The sequence below is a fragment of the Toxotes jaculatrix genome, chromosome 10, assembly GCF_017976425.1.
Source record: "Toxotes jaculatrix isolate fToxJac2 chromosome 10, fToxJac2.pri, whole genome shotgun sequence".
NCBI lineage: Eukaryota > Metazoa > Chordata > Actinopteri > Toxotidae > Toxotes > Toxotes jaculatrix.
In genome coordinates this window covers 26,575,215-26,592,311 of record NC_054403.1, presented here as the reverse complement: position 1 = coordinate 26,592,311, position 17,097 = coordinate 26,575,215, and the positions used below count along the sequence as shown (strand labels likewise).

At 41.9% G+C, this 17,097-nt stretch overlaps 1 protein-coding gene across 1 annotated transcript in view; it reads left to right on the top strand.

Moving 5' to 3' along the window:
• The window catches only part of glra1 (glycine receptor, alpha 1), an 83,952-nt gene that overhangs the window by 52,301 nt on the left and 14,554 nt on the right, over positions 1-17,097 (top strand). The window contains exons 6-9 of the mRNA XM_041048159.1: positions 2,439-2,662; positions 7,032-7,114; positions 8,866-9,003; positions 15,699-15,913. Coding sequence (XP_040904093.1) covers positions 2,439-2,662; positions 7,032-7,114; positions 8,866-9,003; positions 15,699-15,913 — 660 coding nt within the window. The remainder of the gene's footprint in view (positions 1-2,438; positions 2,663-7,031; positions 7,115-8,865; positions 9,004-15,698; positions 15,914-17,097) is intronic.

Genomic DNA, 17,097 nt, shown 5'->3' with positions numbered 1-17,097 from the left:
CAATACATCCAATTTAAAAGACAAATGACAAAATGCTCTGTGTCTGTTCATGTGATGTTAGTCATTCCCCAGCTGCTGACTGTAACCTTCAACCAGTCCGAACCTTTACCTAACTCTAACCTAACTCTAACCCCAGCGATCAAAACAGCCCTTTGAAGAGCTGAGAGACGGCCGGACAAAATGTCTTCACTGTCCAAACAGTGTTATGTTTTCTCGGAACAGCACTGTGTGCAGTTTCGAGAGCGATTACTGGAGGCCGCTTGTGCTGTACTGACAGAGTGAAGAGCAATAAACAATAGTGAGAAACAATCGAATCAATCATCCCTCCTAAAAAAGAAAACGTACGTACGTTTACGTTCAGGCGACAAAGCCTCACAGAGGCTGCAGGAACTGTTCAGGTGACGCTGTGATCGAGCGACAGAGTCTGCAGCCTGTGATGTTCTGACATCAAACCCTCTGACAGAACAGCAATAGATCATCACATGGTCAATACATACGTATTTACATTTTCCAAAAATGTTCTCACTTTCCTAAAGCACACACACACACACACGCACACACACACGCACGCAGTCAGAGCTGTAGGGGATGTATTGATCCTCCTCTTTCAGTTAAACAGTGGAGGCTGAAGGTCTCAAATCCGCCTGGTGGAGGTTCATTTCCGCGCTGCAGTCAGGATTTAACCTCAGACTCCAGCTGGATGCAACCTTTTAAAACCATCACTGAACATCTGAATCTTTGATTCATGTCAGAAAAGCAAAGATCAGCAGCTTTCACAGTCAAAAGTCAAACATGTGACGACAGTCTTATTTGAACAGGATTATATTACATGAGGATGTCGTGTTACAGAAGCTGTGCTCTTTGCCGTATTTTGGCAGAACTAAATCTTCAGCTCAAGTTTTCTCTACTGCCTCCATTTTACATGATTCATGATAATAGACCTCATTAAACTTTCATATCCACAGATTTGATTTTAACTTACTTGGATTAAGAAGTTTTTTGTGGCATTCATGAATATTTTATTTTCAAAATTTCTTTAGAAAATATTTGTGGGTAGAAATGGAGTTTATGAACAAAGAAGCCTGGTGATTTGCTGGGTTTCATGTGAGTACGACACAAAATGAGTCCATGTTTCTGGCACATTTGAAAAACTTTGGCGCCCCCCCCCACAAAAGAAAAGCATTAACATCTTATCTTTTTGATCTATCTCTTTGTTGGATCCATAAGTTTGAAATATAAACATCCAGCCCAGTGGCCTTGTCTTTGAAACACACTGTGTGAGACTATAGAGGCAGCAGCAGCTCTATGACCCTCAGCTTCCTTCCAGCTTCGTACCAGGACAACAGTCCACACATCCATCTGCTTATCTATTTATGCCTTTCTTCTATTTCTTCTTTGTTGTTGTTTTGTAACAGTAACCATATTTCTGTAGCACTTTATGATTTTATCAATCAAACAAAGGCGAACGCAAACTTCCAAGAACGATAGAACAATAAGAACAGAGAGTTAAAAAAAAAAAAAAAAAGGCAGAAGCTGAGTCGACTGCAGTCTTCAAGGCTGAGGAGGATCTGAGGCAGCACACTGGCTCACAGGCGGGAAAAAGATCTCAGATATAGCTCGAAGCCACAACTCGCCGTGATCAGTAAAATCTCTTACATTCACATAAAGCAGAAAATGACATATGGATGAAGACCCATAACCACCTGCTCGTCCAACCGTGAAATCCTGTCCATCACTCCGTCTCTACATCTGCCGGTATCTGTCGATCCATTCCTCCGTATGGAGTTACAGCATCTTGAGTCAGCAGTGCAATGACCCTTGACGAGTCTTTTTTTCCCCCCTCATCTTTCCTTTCTTTTAAAGGGACCATCTCCCTGAGGACACTTTTAACATCCTTCTGTTCGGTCATTCATGGATTCATGCTTTATAACTTTTGCTGTTTTGTTGTAATTCTATTTCTCTGACAAATCAATTTCCCTCCAACTTGTCTCATCTGCCTCAGAGGGTCTCTGGACCTCCAGAGAGGCTGCAGCTGTGGTAGTCGTAGGTGGAGAGAGCGCTGGTGATTCTGGTCTATAATAAGTTCTAATGAGGCAGTTTATGGTGATGAAGCTTCCTACTAACATTCATTTTACAGTTTGGGAAAATGTTTGACTTCCTTTCGTTGTGTAAATCCTGCGTGATGCAGCAGCGTTTCATCACAACACGTTTGAACTTGTTGTTGTTTACCAGTGGTAAACTTAAAGCAGAAAAATTCAAGTGATATATATCAGTTTTTAAATCATAGGATGGTCTTAAACTAGTTTTATTCTGAGGAATGTTATTAATATTTGTCAGAATATAGATCTGGCACAAATTCCACTTTCAGCCTCCACTTCTCTTTTGTTGTCTGTCCCTCTAACACTTTCTCATCGTCCGTCCTCTCTGTCTTCTCTCAGGACTACAGGGTGAACATCTTCCTGAGACAGCAGTGGAACGACCCTCGGCTGGCCTACAGCGAGTACCCCGACGACTCGCTGGATCTCGACCCCTCCATGTTGGACTCCATCTGGAAACCTGACTTGTTCTTTGCCAACGAGAAGGGGGCCAACTTCCACGAGGTCACCACCGACAACAAGCTGCTACGCATCTCTAAAAACGGCAACGTGCTCTACAGCATACGGTGAGTGGAGGACGTGTGAGGTTTTATGTTCCAAAAGTCTGCTCATTAAACTCACTGCTGAGGCCTGGGTCCATCTGACTGCACACACTGCATACTGTTTTCACACATTCATTTTAATGTAAAACAAAAATCCGTTTGTTTCCTGAAAGTACGTTTGAAATTACTTTGAACGTTTTTCAAATTTTAAACCTTTGAATCCGCAGGACCTTTGCAGCAGGTGAACGCATCTGTAACTTTGAAAAGACATGAGAGTAAGAAAAAGTTTTCAGCTGCAGCAGAAGATAAAGGAGAAACGTTACAAGACTGGATGTTATATTGAAACAATCGGTTATAAAACTATGATGGGAGATAGAGAGCGACTGTCCTGCTCTGACTTCCTGTTTATTGCAATCCTGAGACCTTCATCCTCTGAGCGCTCTTATTGCATCAAAGTTGGAGGTTTTTATTTCCTCCTTGGCTCTACTTCCTCCCTCTTTTTTCTTTGTATCTCCAAGACATTCCTTTCAAGGCTTTCAGAGTTATAGCTGCCTTCAGCCGACAAACCTTTTAGCCCGCTGGTGCCTCCTCTTCCTCCTCGCTTTTATTGCCTCTGCTCGAGGGCGAATGAGAAACGGTCGTAGCGACCATGGTAATCTACTGAGCCTGTTAGTATTCCAGCAGCGAGTCTGATCTGTTATCAGCCTCGGTTTTCACCCTCATGTCCAGCAGGAGGAGGAGGAGGAGCGAGATTGGCCCTTTATAAATATCGTCAGGAAAGGGATGAACCCTGCGCTCTTCCTCTGCTGCTTTCATTTTTTAACTTGACAACATCAGAATGAACCCTCCGTTGATCAGGCGTGATCTCGGAGGCGACGAGGCAGCTCGGGGTATTAAACTGTCCCGGGGGGAAGGGGGAGAAACTGGGTCTTGTAAATGTTGTTTGCTCTGTTTTTGTGATGTTTATCGCTCGACAGTGGAGCAGCACAATAGGAAGTCGTGACCGATGGCCGTGTCTCCTCCAAGATGAAAGCAAACCTTTTGAGATTGGACGACCAGATTCGCATGTAGTCCAATCTCCTGCTGCGCTTCAAACAGAAACGCAGGGCTTCCTCAGAACTGACATGTGGTCCCATATGTGCGAAGGATTCCAATATCCAAAGGAAAATCTATGATGAATCAGTTTCATCATGTATTTTGGAAAAAATAGTTCATTCAGGGATTTGTGAAGGAGAAGCTGGTTAAATCTGAGACTGTCCTCATTTTTTTTTTTTGTTCCAATTCCTAAACACAATCTATGTTTACATTCATCTGATAAAGACTCTAATTGGTCGTGTGAATTATGACTCTCGTCTCCTGATGTAGTCAAAGTGCTACAAACTATGGGGGAGATAGTGAGACTGGATGACTTGTTCAATCAGACACATGGCTCTAAGACTAGTGATCAGTCAGAGCTGGTTTATTTTACTCATTAAACCTTAACCAAGCAGTTTTGTGCCTCATCCAAACCAGATCACAGGATGACAAGTGGCACATTTATCCTTCACTTTGTCTTGCAGACAGGTGAAACATAGTATGCACACAAACGTAAAGATAAAATACACAAAACATAATAAGATGCAGAAAACACATCACTTAAATCCAAAAAAAGAGAGACGCAGAGACAGAGTCCTGAGTGAGGTGAAAGGGACAGATGCATGTTGGAAGTTTGTTATTGTAGCTTAGCCCACTGCCTTGGCTGCTCACCAGCACAGTCAGCAGCTGGAGGCTGCGACAGGCAGCTCAGGGAGGCAGTTAAGGTATTGTAAAGCACTTAGCGACCGATTACCAACATTTGCATCAAAAATTGAGTTTGTCCTCGGAGGCGTAACTCAGTCAACTCTGAAAACACAGACCTGATGCTCATAGTTTTACATTCAGTGTGATTTAACTTTACATGAATATCATCATCTCCAATTTCATATCATCAATAATGAATAAACATCTGTAAATTCCCTCATAAAAGAAATCATAAAGAGATGTTCCTTATTACTCCTGAACTTTCCTGAGATTCATCACAGGAATCCAGTGGCAGCTGTTGGTTTATGGGTAAACAGGAACCGATAATAGCTAATTCAGCCGACTATTAACATGATCATTTGTAAACTAATGTAGGCTTAAAACAGTGTAACTCACTGACTTAGCTTGAGATCAGACACAATTTAAAAAAATAAAAACAATTTGTAATCAGATGTGTTGAAGCACTAGGACCATAAAGCAAGGCATTACCTTTGTCAGCGCTCGGCATTCAGGTGTCACGGTGCAGCAGTCGGAAACCACAGCGCTGAATCTTCTTTCTGAGAAAGTGGGACATCTGTGGAGACCGCATCATGTGTGTAATACACATTCAGCACTCTGTCAGGGACTCGTAACAATGTGCAGACGCGGCAAAGTTTATTTGGTACATCAGGCCGACTGGACGTGTGTGTTGTAACAGCGGGTGTCCTGTTAGAGCAGAACAGAAGGACTGAGCGCGTGTAGTGAACTCGCCTCCCGCACATCCCGACAACCTGCTGACAGCTCAGACTCTGCAGAAATGAAACAGCAGCTGGACTGAGCTTCACTCCTCCTCATCCCTTCTCCTGAAAATAAACATTTTTAAAGAAGCGATTAGTCAAATTGTGACGATGGATGCTGAGAATTACCCGTAAAATCATGTGACAGGTAACGAGATCCCTGATTATCACAGTAGATCACTAAGCAAACGATGAAACAGTTCATTGTGCGAATTAGTAGAAACGTCTTCCACCAATCAGATGATGTTAGCGGACATAAAAGGACGTATTTCAGATGGACAGTCGAGAAAATCTTGGGATATTAAGGTTCAGAGCTCATCGTTGCTCTTTCAAAAGAAAAAGAAAAACAATTTCATCTGTGAGGTCCATTTAGTAGCTGTGCAGGAGCTTTAAACTCTCTCACATGGTCTTCATCAGCAGTTTAAATTTCCATTTTTCTAGCACTTCAAAGATGTGTTGTTCATGCTGCCTTAAAAGGCGAGGTTCAAAGTTCCTTTCATGGCAACTGAGCAAATTCAAGATCACGTGAAATCATGTTAAATTGCATTGCATTTACAGACACAATGAATTCATTGATTGAGAAATAACCATTAGATTGATTTTATATTGAAAATAGTGTTTAAATCTCGAAATGGTTCCATTTAGTTTGAAAACAGAGACGGTAACATCTTCTTCACTGTCACCAGTTTCAAATAAACAGCTCCAAACATACAACTAATTTTATAACAGAAAACACTGAGGTGTAACGGGCAGCATGGAGCAGCAATAATGCCGGAGAACGTGTTTTATTTTTCAAATGCTGGATATCTCATTTCAAAATGAAAGCCTTTAATTTCAGTAATGCATCATATCAGTTATAAAAATGGATTTTCCATTAATTTCTGGGGAAAAAAAAAGTTGTGCTGAGATACATTCCCTCCATGTGACAGCAGTAATTAATTCTGGTGCCTGAGACTCAGAGATCTAATGTGTCACCATGACGCAGACCCGGCTTCCCCGAACATTTTAATTTTCAGAGTTTCACGGATCAGCCTTGCATGAAACAAGATTCATTCCCATGTTACTCCACGCCTGCTCAGCCACAGGTTTTCATCCTGTTAGTCCTCCAGCAGAGAAGAAGACGTGGTGAGGTTTGCAGTGAGACTGTGACCTGTAACGTCGCATTTCTGTGGCCGTTTCCCCAACATGATCATCAGTGTCGAGGACGTTACTCTGTCAGGAACGGCAAGAGATGAAGAACCACCTCAGATCAATTCAGTTTAATTTGATCAATATTAAATTTACAGCAAATCGACATTTAAGAAGCTTGAACCAAACCTTTGGCGTTTCTGCTTGATGAATGGTTTTTAAATGATTCTACCAAATGAATTTTCTGGCAATAGACTTAATGTACTAATTGTTTCATTACTGATCCAATCAAATCGGTCTTAATCAAATGATTTACTGTGTGTCTCCATCAAATCAAGTATTTAATTCAAGTAGCCGATCCTCTCATCCAATCTGCTTTTATCGTTTAATTAGTTTTCTTTCAAATCTGGGACATTAGTGAGATAACAGTGACTGAATGACAGTAATGAGTTTAAGCCATTGTTTGTTGTTGTTGTTGTTACATGACAGTTTGAATAACAGTGATGCTTAAATAGATTTTTTTTTTTATTCCCTAAAACAGAGAAAATGTTTTTTGTTTTTGTTCATTTCAAACACGTCCTGCTCCGTCAGTGTTTGGTTTGGTTTCCTGACACTGGCTGGTGGAGTAAAACTGATAAAGCTCTGGGTAATCCTCTCAGTCTAAGTGATGCTGCATGTGTGTTTCTGTGTGTGTGTGTGTGTGTTTGCAGAATAACACTGGTCTTGGCCTGTCCCATGGATCTGAAGAACTTCCCTATGGACGTCCAGACCTGCATCATGCAGCTGGAGAGCTGTGAGTACACACACACACACACACACACACACACACACACACACACACACACACACACACACACACACCGCGAGCTTTGGGTGGAGAGCATCAGTCGATCTGTCTCTGAGCAGCTGGCAGGGTGAGAGATATGATATAGATTTCTGGATTTCTTGGGGAGTTTTCATTCTTTGAACAGGAGCGAGAGGAACCACAGACCCAGCAGCCGGAGTTCACAGAGCTGTGTGCCTCCACAGATCAGGGTCAGTGATCACAAAACAACAGAAGAACAACACATTCCTCCCCGGTGCCGTGCTGGTGCTCTGGTGTCAGGGCTGATTTTAAAGCTACAGGAGGAAGCGACAGACACCGAACAGCTTGATAACGTCACTGTCACATTTTTAACCTGTGAAATTATGACGAAATCTGAATTTTCCTCATGTGAAATTTCAATTGAGGCTAAAAATCGAGTTCTGTCATCACTCGACTCCGTGTCATTCAGAGCCGTAGTGAAATCTGTACACCCACCACATCACAGCGGGCGCGTGCAGCAAGGACAGTGAGCAGGATTGGATGTATTGAATTTTATTTCATGCGCTGAAATGTAGCTTTGCCTGTTTGTCTGTGGAAATCGTGCACGGGTCAGATATGTGGTTATATAACTGACCTCATTCACATATAAGCAGAATATAAGAGGCTGTTTGTTGCAGGCAGATGCAGATGATTCAGTCCAACAAAGGAAAATGACAAAGTCGGTTCACTTTAACAGTTTTTCTTTGCCTGAGTCTCAGAGAAAACGTTGTACTTTTACTTTTCTTTTCACTGATTTTCTGTATCTGACAGCTCGAGTTGTTCTTTGCAGATTAAACATTCAACACAATCCTTTAATCTTTCCTTATTTTCCTTTTTTTCCTTCATTCATTCTTTGATTTATTCCTTTCCTTTGACTGTTGTCGTTCCTCCCTTCTGATTTTCTTTCATTCTTATTTTTCTGCTTTCCTTTTGTTTCATCCTGTCTTTCTTTCCTTCAGTTGTCTCTTACTTTCCTGCTTTCTTTGTGATTCAATTTCATGTATCTTCCATCTCTTTCCTTAATCTTTCCTTACTTTCTCTCTTTTCTTATCTTCATTTACTCGTTTTCCTACTTTACCTCATCACTTCCCCTCTTTCTGACTTGCCCTCCTTCCAGCTGAGTCTTTCTCTTCTTTCTTCTTCTTTATCCTTTTTCCCTCCTCCCGTCTGCCTTGCATTCTTTCCTTGTCATTTTTTCTCTTCTTATTTTTTCTTTCTTTCTTTTCTTTCTTCCTCCACGTCCTTCCTTTGTCATTTATTATTTCTCTGTTTCCTTGTGTGATTCCTTCATCTCTCTTTCTTTCTTAAGCCCCAGTTTCTTTATTTCCTTTCTTTGCCCTTTCATCTGACCTGAAAACATAAAAAAAAAACTCAACGTGGAGACGTGAGGCGATTCACTCAACACTGACCTAAATCCTGCTTTTGTTTGCGATGAGACACTTTTTACGTCCCTCTGCTTGTTGGATGTAGCTGTTAGCTAACATCAACAGCTGCTGGGCAGGTAACAGAATTTCCAGTCTGTGCTGAACTCGTCCCTGCGGGGTGTCAACCTCTCACTGGGCGACCCTGCACCCTGACCAGGGACTGAAGCCTCCTCGTCCTCCTCCTCAGGCAAACAGAATGAATTAAATGACACACACACACACTGATGAAAAGAGTCTAACCTCCTGTCCCCCGCTGTCCCCCGCTGTCTCCTCCAGTCGGCTACACCATGAACGACCTCATATTCGAGTGGGATGAGAAGGGAGCCGTGCAGGTGGCCGACGGCCTGACGCTACCTCAGTTCATACTCAAAGAGGAGAAGGACCTGCGTTACTGCACCAAGCACTACAACACAGGTGAGAGGGACGAACGAGCTTCCTGTCTTTCACTCTCTACCTGTTTTCTACGACTGTTTCTTTTCGATGCGGCTAAAATCTTTGTCTTGTCGAGTCCAAACTTCGGTCTTCGGTCTTTGATCTTCGATCTTCGATTTAGGAAATTTCTTGTGTCATTTCTCATGATTCTTGTTCTGTGGTTTGTTTTAGTTTCATTTGAAGCTTAGAGACAAAGATCTCAGCGTGATATTGGAGTCAACTTCATTTTTTTTTTTAAATTTACAGTTTGTTTTTCTTGACTCAGCAAAGTTTGTTGTAATGTTGTTGCCGTGTTTCTGGGTCACAGCAAAAATCACTGGATACAAAACCGACCCAGCAAAAGTCAATGCAGCACAGATGCACTAATGGGTTAGAAGTGGGCTGAAACTGTGGTGAAGAAAGAAAGAAAGAAAGAAAGAAAAAAACAAAGAAAGAGGGAAGTATTTCCATATAATGAAGGGAGAATATTATCTAAATTCAGACCTGGCAATCACATATTCTGTGAAATAAAAAGAAAGAGATATTAAAAATGTTTTTCTGGAGACTGTGCTGAAATCCTGTGTGAGTCAGAGACAGTTTCATTCTTATTTGAATGTGTGAAATGTGAAAATAACAGGGAAACTACACTGAAATGGAAATACATATTCCCCAAATGTTTTTTTTTTTCTTTTCCTTCCAGTGTCATGAAACTTTCAGTGTGGCTCAGTGACGAGGAAAAACACGGTGGGCTGCAAAGTTTGTTTCAGCCACAAACTCAGAAATAACTGCTGATTTATTCACTTTTTCTGATTTCAACTTTTTTTATGGGTGGATGATCATTAAAAATGTGAAATTACCATAACAATAAATAAAGATTTAGACTAAATTCAGGGAGCGGAAAAGCAGAGAAGAAACAGAAAATAGTTAATTAAGATAAATGGAATTAGAAATTAGAAGAATACTGGAGAAAGACAGAAAATACACAGGAGAAAAGAAAAGAGAGGCGGAAAACAAAAGAAAGAAAGGACAGACTGTATCATGTCTTGTGAAAAGGAAGCTGGAGAGCAGCAGAAATAAGAAAAATAAAAACAAACGAGCCAGGAGAAACTAGCCGAGGACGGGGGGAGGACGGGGGAGGACGGGGGCGGCTGCCACACTCTGTTTCTCCCTCCAGGTCCTCCAAGTGTGGCTGAAAACCATCTGTCCAGTCCACCTCGCCAGTCCACAATTCTTACACTCCAGAGAAAACACAAAATCTAAAAATATATATATAAATATGAGCCTGAGTATCTGTTTGAAATACACAGAAAAGATACACAAAAAAAACGAGAAGCACAATCTGTGTTTATATCTAAAGTTAAAGGGATATGAAATGTTCACAGTAAACATCTGATATCACAGCAAACGTGCAGGTCCGTTCCTGCACCCACCGTCATTCACAGTATGTTTATGGATTGTTGTGAATCAAAGTCCCATTAACGCCATATTTTTCCTGTAAATGAACATAAAGCGTTAGTATCGATGTTTTTGTTCCAACGCTCTGAACGTTCCAGAATAACAGCTTTACTACATAAAATAATTTAGTTGATCATGAGACTTAAAATGATTTGGCTTTTTATCGTGGCAAACATTATCGTATGTACTGTGCTGTTTTATATTCACAGTACATTATAATCAAATGTACAGTGGATATTTTTCTTGCTTTGATTTTATCCTGGATTCGTTTTTGTATCAATCAAACTTAAAACTGAAGCAAAACAAACTTTCAAGGAAAACTTCCTCTGCAAAACACCAAGCCACTGGTCAGTGTGTGTGTGTGTGTGTGCGTGTGCGTGTGTGTGTGTGTGTGTGTGTGTAGGCAGCTGGCTGATTAGTTCAGATTCAGAGCCATCACTCACACACAGGTTGACGTCTGCTGTCGCCACTGAGGAGATGAATGATCCACCTCCAGACGAAAGGCTCTGACACAACTCAGCATCAGCTCACACACACACACACACACACACACACACACACACACACACACACACACACACACACACACACACACACGGTACAAATCCATATCCTCATGCTTGCACACATATGCACGCACAATGAAAAGATAATCCAGAGCTCTGTTATATAAATACATATAAGTGTGTTTCCTCCCTGTCACTCTGCCCACACACAGTCAGTCCTGTGTGATTCCTTTTATGGTATTTCCTGTTTCAAAATTCAAACTGTCCGACCAGAAAAACAACAAATGCAGAATAATATATATACAACAATAACAATAACAACTTTCATTAACCTGCCAGTCTGAAAAAAAAAGATTCTGATCTTGAGAGACCGTCCTCACTAAAAGTCTTCAGTTTTGTTTGGTTGTGACAAATTTTCCAGGTAAGAAAATAAATAACTTTAATGATTTGTCACAATAACCTCACAAAAGTATGGAAAGCACAAGGAGCAGCGCAGGAAATTTACTTAAACTGACTTTAACATGAAGGAAAATCATGTCAGTTAACATAAAGGCAGGTTTCATTATTTTAGTGTAAATCCTGTTTGATTTAGTTTTGCTGTAAACAGCTGTAAACAGCTGGATCAGAGTGTGGAACCAAACAGTAAATGTCCCATTAAAACCAAAACCAGAAGCTATGAGAGGCTAAAAGACTCGTCACTCAGTCGACCTCTGTCACATCTGACCGTAACAAGTTTAAACCTCTGCTTTTCCTCTCGTTCTTTCCTGTTTATCAGTAGAACGCGTGAATTCTTCAAGGACGATTTACTCCCGGTTCCGTCTCCCTTTCTTTTTCATATATTTCTGCTTCTGCCTCTTTCTCATCTCATCTCCGGCCCATTACTCTCCAGCCATGCTGCTCCTCTGTGACTGTGTGTACGTACTCTGTGTGCATGTGTGTGATGGTGTGTGTGATGGTGTGTGTACGTGTGAGTGTTAGCGTGTCTGGTTGAGCGTGCACACGCCTCGCTGCTTCCCAATCAAGCTTTAAGAGGGAATTAAGGTGTCGTTTTTCCTCAGATTTATGAGCTGCGGTCCATTGTGACTCTGAGAGAAAGAGAGAGCATTTCCCTTTATCTCCCTCTCCTCCACTCTCACTCACTGTTGTCTTTTTTATTATGTCTTTCCATCCCTCCATCCACTCTAACACACACACACACACACACACACACAAAGAAAAAGCCCTGTTTGAAATACTAATTACAGTTTCTGCTGCATTGCAGGGCACTTTTGTTTTCTGCCTGCTGATATGTTTGCAGAGTGTTTGGGTATAAAGACACGTTCACACCCACACACATACAGAACAGAACATAATGAGTTTAATAGCTCCTCGCCCAAACCTTAACCAACACCTACATGTTTAATCCCAGTCCTCACGTTAAACTAATCCTAATCCTAATCCTAATCCTAATCCTAATCCCAGCCCTGAAACCAAAACGTTTCTCTGTCATTTAAAGGTGTCTTTACTTTGCAAAATTGTCCTCTGCTGACTAACTTTAATGTCACAACATGTTTGTCTTTATTGGATGGTTGATGGTGTACAGAGGCAGAGAGGAAACAAGCGTGTGTCGGGCATCAGGGGCCCTGCTGGAATCAAACCACAGACTCTGTTCTTACATGGTGAATGAAAAGTATGGATTTTAAGGCGATATGCACATACAAACACACAACTGGAACCTGTGTGTGTGTGTGTGTGTGTGTGTACATGTATTTTCCAGAAAGACACACAGGTATGTGCAGTGTTACTGCACACACACACACACTCAGCCCCCACTGTGAGATAGGGGCCCGGCTGAATAATTTCAGTCTTCTTATCAGATGGAAAATATGGACAGCACTTAAAAGCTCTGAAGTGTATCACAGCTATAAATCAAGTCCAACCTCATCGACTCTCCTCCTCCTCCTCCTGCTGCTGCTGCTGTCATTTTCTCCTTCCCTCTTTCCCTCCGTCCTCTCATATCTTCCTCCCCTCCTCACCACTCTCTCCTCTCGCTCTAAGATTACACTTCCTCCCTTCTCTCTTTTTGTTTTCCTGCTTTCTTCTTTTCTTTTCTTCCCTTATTTCTGTTTTCTTCCATCCCAGTTTTTGTCTTCTTTCTCCTCTCCTCTCCTCCCCTCTCCTCCCCTCTCCTCTCCTCCCCTCTCCAGTCTTTTAGGGTTAACTCTAATTGATGAGGATGCCTTCCATTGATCTTTTTTGATTAAATGGATCGTCAGCCATCTTGCTCTCTGGCTCTCCTGTGGTTTATTATGAGACCCAGCGCGCTCATTACATTACAGCAAGAGAAAGAAGGACATTTGTTACTGTTGCTGCTGTACTGCAAAGTAAATAAGGCCACTGCAGCATGTGTTAATTTAATTATCTGTGTTGCAGATTTTCATTTCATCTCTCTTTTTTTGTTGTTGTGCAGAAAATTCCACGTTTTGGATACACAACATATTTCACATACCATTCCTTGTGTTCAGTGTTTTATCCAGAATATTTTTATGTTTTTAATTCTTATCCAAATTCATGTGCAGTCTGTTAAATGAAATAGAGTATTTGTTGTAATAAGCAGTGCATGAAAAGACCTACACCTTCAGAGACTCTGTCCACAGTGTCTGATCGGCAGGTGGTTGCTGGGAGGTGCGGTGCATTAAAAAAACAAAGGCGCGTCGAGCAGCAAACACACAGCTGTAAAAACAGGGCTCGTGCATATTGGAGCATTTTGTGGTAAAACAAAAGCAGAGAGATTAAGAGGCGGAGGTGAAGTTCCTGACTTTATCCCTCCTAATCTCTCTGCTCCTCCTTTTACAACAACATGCTGCGAGCATAAACATCCACTGTTACTTTCCCTTCGCCGCCTCACAAGGACTAACAGTGCTCCTGGCAGACTACAACAGGCAGCCGCACATCACCACAGTTTCAGCTGCAGCAGCACAGTGTGTACAGGGCACCGGCATGAGAATGAAAACAAAAGTTAAGATGCCAAGAAAAACAAAGTTTTGACACCAGGAGGGATAAAATGATCAATTTCGTTTTTCATGTATTTGTCTCAAGAAAGAATCCAGTATCTTTTGAAAGTGGCCAGTTGATAAATTAGTAATTTATCAACAAACACACAACTCCTCCCCCCAACAGTCTGTAAAACTGATTGTAGTAGTGTAGAAATCTCTTCCACATCCTCCTGGTTTGTGCCCGTTTTCGTGAGGAACAGTTGGACTTCATTTAAACAAAGTGAAACCTTGACCTTGGAGGCATAAAGTAAATCCTGAAATCTAGATTTAGGCAAACCCAGACTTAGGTAAACCCAGATTTAGGCAAACTAAAGCACTGAAGGACCAGTTCCAGTTAAACACCACAGAGCCTGGATGTCTTCATAGATACTGTCCTTTGGATGGACGAAGGCTGTTGAAGGAAACAGGTCTGACTTTAACTTTTAACGGCGGCCATGATGAGAATGGATTTTCATGAACGTGGTGACTGAACTACCAAAACTTAAACTGTCACAGTATGTTACAGATAGAAATAATAGTTTTATTAAGGCTCATAGCAGCTTTAATAAGTCAGCACCAGCACAGATGTCTTCTCTGTCTCATGAGAGAGGAAGAGGCAGTAACCTCAGCACTTGTTGTTGTGTCATCACTCTTCCTACATGACCACAAGCCGTGAACCACCTCTCAGTCTCTGTGACAGGCCACTATAGCAACAAGTAAGTGGCAGCATAAATCCAGAAACACCTCCTGTGTTTGTTTTCAGATATTCAGCGTGTTTGGTTTGGTTCCATTTGATATTCGACAGACCCGAGCGTTTGTGTCCCTCTGATTTCCCGCTTGTGATTTAGGCTTTGGCTTAGAGTCGGTGCCAGAGAAAGACAAGGTTTTGTCAACTTTGTCTGTTTTTCTCACTCTGGCTCATCCTCCCCCACCTCCCACCCCCGTCTCTCCGGATCCTTCTTTCTGATTTGCCCCTCTGTCTCACCATCTCCACCTGTTTTTCCAGCGGACATGACGGCGTCGGTGTTTAGATAATGTGCCCTTTCAGATGAAGATATGTGGGAATTCAGAAACTCACTTCCCTGTTAATGGAACTGCACCGCCTCGGGGAAACTGATGAAAGAACATTTTGCTTCTAAGCGGAGTTTAAACCTCGACCAGCATTATTATTTTATTTTTCCTGGAATCAACCTTGGTGCTCCGCAAATTCACTCACTTCTAAATGAGAGATCCATGTTGGAAAACAGGACACCTACTCAGACTAAACGATTGTCTCCATGAATATGAAACTGAGTGCTGAATATCTTTTAAGCTGTAAGTGTCATGAGCCGTCTCATTAGAAAACAATAACCTTTTTGGAGGGTGCAGCTATTTCTGTTCCTATTAAAATACTGAACATCGGAATAAGTTTAAACTAAATGGCTTTTACCTTTTTATAAACCTCGATGCTGCTTTTAACTTTCACACGCGTAAAACTTCAGGGCCCAAAATTTATAGTTCAGACAACAGCTGCTTCTTCCTGCTTTTGGTGAGATGTATTTCATCAGACAGGCGTCAGTGGTTTGACTGAACTCGTGAAGGGACGACCAGCATTTATAGACACCATAAGTACAGACACCACTTCAGGGTTAGTTTCAGTAGCTCACACTGATGAATCTCAGTCTTTTCCTGCTGAGGGTCTCTTTCATCACTCTCTAAATAATGAAAAAATCTTCTCCTGCAGGTAAATTCACCTGTATCGAGGCTCGTTTCCACCTGGAGCGTCAGATGGGTTACTACCTGATCCAGATGTACATCCCGTCGCTGCTCATTGTCATCCTGTCCTGGGTTTCCTTCTGGATCAACATGGATGCTGCTCCTGCCCGGGTGGGTCTGGGCATCACCACCGTGCTGACCATGACCACGCAGAGCTCCGGTTCCAGAGCCTCCCTGCCCAAGGTGAGGACAAATCAAACGCACCTTTCAGCACCAGCTTAATGAAAAAAAAAAAAAAGCTTTAATCAGCAGCTCTTTCCAGTTTCTTCAAAATCATATGAGGAAATACAGACAGCGACAAAGAAAAGGGGAAATTTATGTTTAAGTGGATAGAAAGGTGCAGATGGAGGGAGGGAGGAGAGAGAAAAATAATGTAATAAAAATAATAATTTTCCTGTGAGGGATTTTCAGATTAAGAAAAAAAATGGTCCAAGTTTGCGTGAGCCAGTAGGATTGTATAATTATGTCCAGAGAAGCTGTAATCCCCGACACACACACACACACACACACACACACACACACACACACACACACACACACACACTCCGTGTTTGTTGACATTAGGTGCTTCATGCGCTCTAAAAATTGAACAAGTGAACCGTGATTCCTCTGCAGTTCAGCTGTCACAATAATGATCACACAGCACAGCTGAGCTTAGGTGGGCAAACTGCTCACACACACACACACCCACACACACACACACACACGTACATCTGAGAGGATGTATGTGTGTGATTGATGGAAAACACACACGCACCTAAACACACAGCCCTTTTCATATGTCTCAGAAGACATCTACACCATGTCAGGCAACGGAGGAGATGAGACAGGAAAGGAGACAGGAGAGGAGAGGAAACAAGGAGAGAGGAGAGGAGGGGAGGTATGATGGTGTTGTTTGAGGACATAGCAGAGTTCATGTTAATGTTATCGCAGAAGCCGCTGACATGAAACGTGATTACGTTTTCTATAAACCACCATGATATTTGGTTTTTAAATACTGTGTCCAGCTGTAGTGATTGGGAAAAGAACAGTAAAATATGAACATCGTTTTTAGGTGATGAGGTTGCATCAGAGGCTGGCTGACACAACAGCACTGCTACAAAGGTTCATCATATAAAGTTTCAGCAGCATTCGCCCGTTAATTTAACACCTTGATGAGTTTTCGAAGCAGGTAAATCCAGGTTCGCTCGCAGAAATCCCCGATAGAGACGAGCAAACCAAAAAAGCATCAGATGTGACAGCTTGTCATTTTATTCCCCGTGTCGTCACCAAACACAAACCACTTCTGTGTTTCAGACACCTAATGAGGCCCAGAATGAGAAACTGGTGTGTCAGGGTTTTTTTTTTGCCTTCTCTCACCAAGTTTG